The sequence below is a fragment of the Diabrotica virgifera genome, chromosome 7 (genome assembly GCF_917563875.1).
Source record: "Diabrotica virgifera virgifera chromosome 7, PGI_DIABVI_V3a".
Classification (NCBI taxonomy): Eukaryota; Metazoa; Arthropoda; class Insecta; order Coleoptera; family Chrysomelidae; genus Diabrotica; species Diabrotica virgifera.
The window spans coordinates 128963912-128971711 of NC_065449.1; the positions used below are offsets into that span (position 1 = coordinate 128963912).

The 7800-nt window shown below is 29.8% G+C and overlaps 1 protein-coding gene across 2 annotated transcripts; it reads left to right on the plus strand.

Annotated features, from left to right (window-relative positions):
- The first annotated feature begins 471 nt into the window (after window positions 1-471).
- Window positions 472-4461, plus strand: LOC126888132 (uncharacterized). 2 transcript variants are annotated; one of them, XM_050656141.1, is made up of 7 exons: window positions 472-1168; window positions 1282-1479; window positions 1571-1621; window positions 1740-1841; window positions 2060-2265; window positions 2726-2885; window positions 4322-4461. In XM_050656141.1, exons 1-7 carry the CDS (start codon window positions 961-963, stop codon window positions 4429-4431), a joined length of 1035 nt encoding a protein of 344 aa, XP_050512098.1. In that variant the 5' UTR covers window positions 472-960; the 3' UTR covers window positions 4432-4461. The 2 variants fall into 2 exon arrangements, with proteins under 2 accessions (XP_050512098.1, XP_050512097.1); XM_050656140.1 differs by having other exon boundaries at window positions 476-1168; window positions 2060-2268.
- Window positions 4462-7800: the final 3339 nt, after the last annotated feature.

Sequence of the window (7800 nt, forward strand, 5' to 3'; positions counted from 1 at the left end):
CAACGGTTCCGGAGTTAAATGCGGAGGGTGAAAAGTGGAGGTGATGATTTTCGGTGGTGAGGCTGACGTTTTTCAAGGGCTTATCACTAACATACCATCGGCCACTAAAATAGCAAATTTTATTTACAAAACACAATGTTGTTAAAGACAATTTCTTTCATCAGTAATATACCCAGCTAGCAGGATAACGTTACCTTAACGTTAAATTTAGGTTTTTTTGTATCGTTACGTAACATCTATCAAAAAATGACGTTACTGATCCGAAATTTTCATACGTATATTATACGTATGAATTTACTCGTTTCTGAAACGTGGCTCTTTGGTAGGTATTTAATACGTATGAATTTATTCGTCCCTAAAACGTGGCTTTTTGGTAGGTATTTTTTATGAATAATTTTGACAATTTTTTTATACAAAAATTTCTTTATTTATACTAATATTACAACTTAAACGTAATTAAATTAGTCTATGGGAATATTGAGGAAATTACTTGAAAATCTAACATTTTAACAAAATAAATATTAAATATACACCTAATAAATAAATACGTAGAACCAATGAAAATATTTCAAAAGAAATGCTTGTACATAACATATTAATAATTTTTAACCCTGAAATGACTGATTGGTTGAGGTAAAATAGTTTTCCACAACTTCAACCAATCAGCCAGCACACTTAAGATATAGAGATGTCAAAACATGTGCGCGAAGATTCGCCTTTAGCGTATGCAAGGCCTTCATCTATCATGTCATGATGTCATATGCCAAGCCAAAGCCAAATGGTGGACAAATGCTTGGTTATATTTATAGTTTGGTCGTTTGGTAGTGCCGCGTTTTTTATTTTCGGTCTGATTAAAGGAATTAACGAGAAATTAAAGATTAAATTAAAATTCTTTATTCTGAAGAGCGATTTAAACGACATAGAACATAGTTTTGATGCGTTTAACTCAAGTTTATAGTAATGGCATACATGCTTGTACAGCTGGACGAAACTGGCGGGAACACTTTGGCCGTCGTTCACCAAAATTGGCTTACGCCTTTAAAAAAGGAAGTTTTCTGGCCGCCATACAAAACATCTAAGCAATATAAAAAGTCGTTGCTGGAAGGCGAGGTAGTTAACGAAAACTCTTGGATGCTGTATAGCATACAAAGAGTTTTTTTAACAACAGGTAAGGTTTTACAATATAATATGTATTTATTTCACGTATGTGTAGAGGTTCTTTGTCAATTGCTTACTCAGTTCTTACACATTCCATTATATTAAGTACTTCATATCTTGCAGACGAGTTATCCAAGGCATTTGAAAAGGAAAGAGAAGCCGAGCTAACTAGCGACTTGGCTTCTGCTTCAGAGTGTGAAGCAATAAATGAGTCACCACTACGGCCTAAACGAAATAGAAGACCCAGAAAATTAGACAGTGACAGTGAGGATGAGTCTCAGTTTGTCAGGCCCCAGAAAATTCAATTAAAGAAACTATCAGGTAAAGCTACCTTTAAACTTGATCTCAGTTCCAGAGTAAATAATTGTATTCATTACAAACATGAACCCCAGCTTATAGATAACATTTTTAGGAGCTGTTGAAATCAGAGATATTAGTGGAGTGGCAGGACACAAACCTTTAGGTAATTTTTATTTAGTGTAAATTGTTTATATAGTTTGTTATTTAACCAATCAACAATTGCTCAACACAGTCTAATGTAATAAACTTCTGTAATATTTGTATATTGGTAATGATTTCAGAAGCTACGGAAAACAAGTCCAGGACGTTGGTTCAAGACCAATTGTGGAATCTAAATCCATCGACTTCAACACCTACGTCAGATGTTCAGGATGACCAGATTGGTAAATTTTTAATAATCTATGGGCCAGTGCTTTCAGTTTAGAATAATATGCTTTATCTCAAAACGATACTGAATTTGTCACATTCAGGATACTTTATTCATTTAATCAGCCTTAAAAGAGAGCCTAGTACTGACCCTTTGAATAAATACTAATACATATTAATAAAACATAATAATTGATTAAAGTGATTACTAGCTTCTTGAAAGAAATATTTTCAGGTTTTAGGACTGTTCTATCAACATTAGCATACATAAAGGAACAAAACAGAACAATTTTAAACAAATTGAATGAATTATCTCAGCCAAGGCATGCAGAAAAGTGTGTTGATATACACACGAAATTATCTGTAAAGTTACCACTAGATAGTACACGTGATTTAATAACATTTGAGGAATATTTAGAAGTGGAAAGGAATTTTGATGATGTTGTAAGTGATTGAACTTAAAAAACTAATAAAATTATTTAGATATCTCCATTAAATTAAAAATATTTTGTATTTACTGTTATACAACCAATATGTGTAACGAAACTTTTGTATCTTTCAGTAGGTATATAGTTAACGCAAATCAAAAACTGTTGTATGTCTTCACCGTAAAATGTAGGGTATTGCCAATCATTTTCAGGATGAATGTGCATGGTTATTGTTTAAGCAGATAATCATTGTACACTATTACCTACAAAAATATTGCAATACTATAATATGTAAGGTGATACAGTTTTTGTTTTGCTTTTACTATATATTAAATAAAAATTGTTATATTTTTAATAATTATCACTCAAAATAAAATCTTACTACAATAGTGGCTAAAAAGAAATCTTGATAAAAATATTTGATTAAGTGTATGCAAATAACTAAAATTTTTATAAATATTACTTATTTTTAGATTGGTTATTTCTCTATGCTTGGTGGGAAAGATGTGAAACAAAAAACAAATAAGATTCTAAAAGAATTATTAACGGACGAATTAGCATCCTGCTACAGTTATTTCGGAAAGCGCGATAAACAACCATTAGTCAAAACAAAATTAAAGGATTTATTATTCAGTAAGTATTAGCAAAATTACTTTTATCTACTCTATGTCATATTATGTATAAGTTTTTAGTTTGTGAAAACTGTCATTATAGATAGCAGTGCGTGAAGGATTTAAAGTGTGTGTGAAGTAACAATGTATTTTAAATGGGATTTACTTTTTCGCACTGTTTTTATCTTTCGAGTTGTCATGGTGACAATCCTTAACATTTGCGTTGTCATGGTGATGACAATATGAGCAATGAATTACAACAAAAGTTTTGACAGTTTTGTGGTTTGAAAGTAGTTAGAATTTTTAAATGTCAAAGTTCTAATAATTATAGTATAGAAATGAATTCCAGTGACGAAGAGTTACAGCTTTTTTTATTTGTTTATCGTAGATAAAATATTGTATGAAACTGTGCGTGAAGTACTTTTTGTGAACTTACGTGATTTATAGCACTCGCTCTGTTGTCGCTTGTGCTCTAAAAATCACGTGTGTTCGCAAAAAGCATACTTCACGAACTGTTTCATAAATAACTATTGATGCATACTTAATGTAGTCATTAATACTTAATAATACTACATTAATACTTAATGTAGTCATGATGCATACTGCCAAAAAGTCTGCTTCAAATGAAACTAGTATGTTGTATTACTTAAAAATGTACTTGTTAAAGGTCTGTGAATATCTATAATCCAAAAGGCAATACTTAAAGTTGATGTTGTTTATTGTACATGATTGACCCAAAAAAATGTAAATTTTATTCAAAGGTACCATTTAATTTATAGAAAATTTGTACTAACAAAAATTTTTACATACAAATGATATTCTATCTACATTGAGAATAACATATTACAATACACTTTAATTGCATCTAGCCAAATGTATCAAATATTCAGAACTCTTGTTCATATTTTCTTTACAGTTCTATAAAATTCTAATAGCTTATTGCTTAATTGTAATTTTTTGGCTCAATTTCTTTTGTACATAAACTAAACCCCAAACTATATAAGCACCAAATTTTGTAAAATACAATGAATACTTTTTTGAAGCTCTAAAATTGCTATTTAAAAACTTTATTAAATTTTGGATGTAATATAGACTCAGTTATACTCATTAAAAATTCTTGATTTTAAATAACCTCACAATTTTATTTTAAATAATATACACAACACAATATTACCAATAGCTATTGGTAACAATAAAATTTGATGGTGTTGTTACAGAGGTTCAAAGTAAATGTGAAAAATTCTGCAGATTTCAATAAAATAAAGTACAGCTAATAAAATTTGAGTGTTGCATTTTTTGATGACAATGTAAAATGAAGTATTGTTACATGAATCACATTTGAACAATATTTTATTTCACTCTTGCTAAACATACAAGTTATAGGTGCTTTAATTTTTTTTCCAATTGTACTTTTGCCTGAAAAAAAAATAAGTTTTTGTAACATTTATTTTATTTCAGAATCAATTCAGATAAAGAACAATAATATCACATGTCAGGAAATTGAAACACATGTGAAAGAGTGGCTTAAGCAAGCACCACAACGCAAGAAAAGAAAAAAATCCATTTAAGTTAGTTAAGGTGAATGTTGAGCATTTGTTTTTAAGTTTTTTTATTTTGTTTTCGATTTTTTTAAAACTATTTTCTATGTTGGTATCTGAGGGGAAGAGACAAATATTTTTAGTGTAAAAACTATAGTACATATATTTTTTTTATTAATATTTTTATATTAGGTACATTTTTTGGTGGGTAAATTGTGTTGCACATACAAAATATTATTATGTATAACAAAAAACAATATAAAACTATTGTTGGTAAGAGGCAGTTCTCTAGAAGAGTTGCAAAAGAGAGGCAGGAATTATTTCAGATGTGTTCAATGGATAGTAGTAATGTTGAAGTCACTGCAGATAATAATTTTGATTTAGATACAAACTTTTTAAATGCTGATAAATCTTCAGAACTGTTAGATCCTAACTCTAGTTCTAATTTATCAGATGAACATGGTTTGAACATTGAATTATTTAATGAACAAATTGAATTTAATACAGTAATTAATGAATATTGTGAGACAAATGTCAGTAAGTCTGTTGACGTTGAAGATAATAAACAACTAGATTTACAATCACAGTTAAGAAAATGGGCAGTTTGTTCCAAAGTAAGCCACTCGTCACTTAATGGATTGTTAAAAATACTTGTTCCTTTACATCCAGGTCTTCCTCTTGACAGCCGGACTTTATTAAAAACACCAGTAAGTACTTCTGTTAAACAATTAGGAAATGGAGAATATTGTCATATTGGTATTGCCAAAGGGTTAAAGAGTTTATTACCCTTTTCTTGTAAAGATGAAGTTATAAAAATAAGCGTTAATGTTGATGGAATTCCTTTGTACACCAGCTCTAAATTACAATTTTGGCCCATTACTGCAATTATTAGAAATTTTAACAGTCCTCCTTTTGCCATTGGGATATTTTGTGGAAATTCGAAACCATCGCCACTATCTGATTTTTTAGAAGATTTTATTCAAGAATTTGCTTTTTTAAAAGAAAATGGTATTTTGATTCATGACCACACTTACAGTATTGAAATAGAAAATTTCATATGTGATGCACCCGCTAAAGCTTACCTAAAATGTATTAAATCCCACAATGGATACTCATCATGTGACAAATGTTGGGAAACTGGAGAATACCATCACAGATGTGGAAAAGTTATTTTAAAAGGAATAAATGCATTACGAAGAACAGATGAGCAGTTTTTGAGAGAGATGGATGAAGACCACCATCTTGGTAAAACACCTCTCCTGGATTTAAATATTGGTTTGGTTTCATGTTTTACTATCGACTACATGCATGCTGTGTGTTTGGGAGTTATGAAAAGGTTACTTACCACTTGGATATCGGGAAATTTGTCTGTTAGACTTAAAAACGCTGATGTGCAAATATTATCTAAACGCTTAATTTCTTTAAGAAGTTTCATTCCATGCGAGTTTAACAGAAAGCCCAGAGCCCTAGATGAAATAGCTTATTGGAAGGCTACAGAATATCGAACTTTTCTTTTATATCTAGGTCCTTGGGTGTTGAAGAATAAAATAATTGATTTGGCTATTTATGAGCATTTTTTGCTATTACATGCTGGGATATCAATATTATCTTCCTTAAGACATATAGAACAATTTGGTTGTAGTACTGCCCAAAATATATTAAATAATTTTATTGCACATTGTGATCATATATACGGTTTGGATTTTTATGTTTATAATACACATATTTTATGCCATTTAGCTCATGAAGTTGAGAAATTTGGACCAGTAGATTCTTTTTCCGCTTTTCCTTTTGAAAATTTTTTAGGCATTATGAAAAGTTTTATAAGATCACCTACAAAACCGTTACAACAGATTATTCGACGACTAGAAGAAATTAACTTTTGCGACACAGATTTTACTGTAATGAAGAATAATTTTTCTTTTAAATTAGAACACAATGAAGGGCCAACTCTTGATATTATAATGAACAAACAATATAAAATTTTACTCCTAAACGGATTTACAATTCGCATTGTTACAGCAGATGAAAGACGTGCAGATTCTTACTGCAAGCTTAAAGATGGTTTAGTTATTGAAGTTCATAACATTTGTGTAACTCAACAAAATGAGACCTTAATTGTAGGAAAACAATTTCAAACATATGATTCTCTTTATAGCACCCCAATTGATTCCAAGGAGTTGGATATACATGTTTTGAAAGACTTAACAGTTCTTAAACATTGGAATGTTGAAAGTATATACACAAAGCGTATGGTTTATCCAAATCAAAACGATGGTAGTTTTGTATGTCTTCCATTGTTACACAAATAAATGAGCAGTAGAACATTTTTTTTATGTAATCGGTTGAATTATGGGCAAGTATTTAATAAAGTACATCCTTTTTTAATATTAAAATGCATATATAAACGTGTCAGAAGTTCAAAATTTATATTGATACTTACTTTTATTAAAAAGACAATAATTACAAAAACAAATACAAGGAATCCACACTAGTTACATTTTTTTAAAACCCTGCCGGTATATGGCGATTTCATTTGTTAAAATCACTAGTAGATGTAGATAAAGTACTTATATTCAATATTTCCTGACGTTTATTGTAAGTTCATTTATAAAAAACTCTTGTGTTTTGGTCAACTCAATTTATTTTAAAGGTTTTAAACATTACATACGTTTCAGCTTTTTTCGCCACTTTCAAATGCTATTTTTTTTTAAACAAAACAACCGAGACTTATAGTAAACATTCTCATTCCATTGTTCAGAACTTTTTCTTATGTAGAGTAATAGATTAGTTGCTGTTGTTAGTTATACTGAAATATGACTGAAATAAACAGTGCTCAACTTGTAGGTATCTTGTTTTTTTTTATATATAGTGGGAGGGTTTCTCTTTAGTTAGTTAATAAAAATATATTGCACTAAATAATTTTGTCTCTTCCTCTCACATAAAAGTCAAATACATAATGTTTATTTCAAATTTCAAATAAATGTGTCAGCATCATGTATGTGGTTTTATTTACACAATAATTTTAAGTCCTTTTCATAAATTATTTTTACAGTGGAACCCCGATAACCCGGACCGATTTTCAGCAGACAAAACAAACATTTTTTCACTTTGACTGAGTTTTTTACCAAGAAATAAACAATACTGTATACAACTGTACATAATTTAGCTGAACTGTGCATATGTATTTCATGTTTTTGCAATTATAATGTGTATTTGTTTATTATTTATATGCATTTTACTAATTTTTACCATATTTTCCGGCTAACCCGGATCGGCCGCGGTCCCGATGAATCCGATTATCGAGGTTCCATTGTACCGAAAATTCAACTAGAAAGTGACGTTTTTGTGACGTTGAAAAGGGTACGTAGAAATAACGTTAAACTGTTACGTAACATC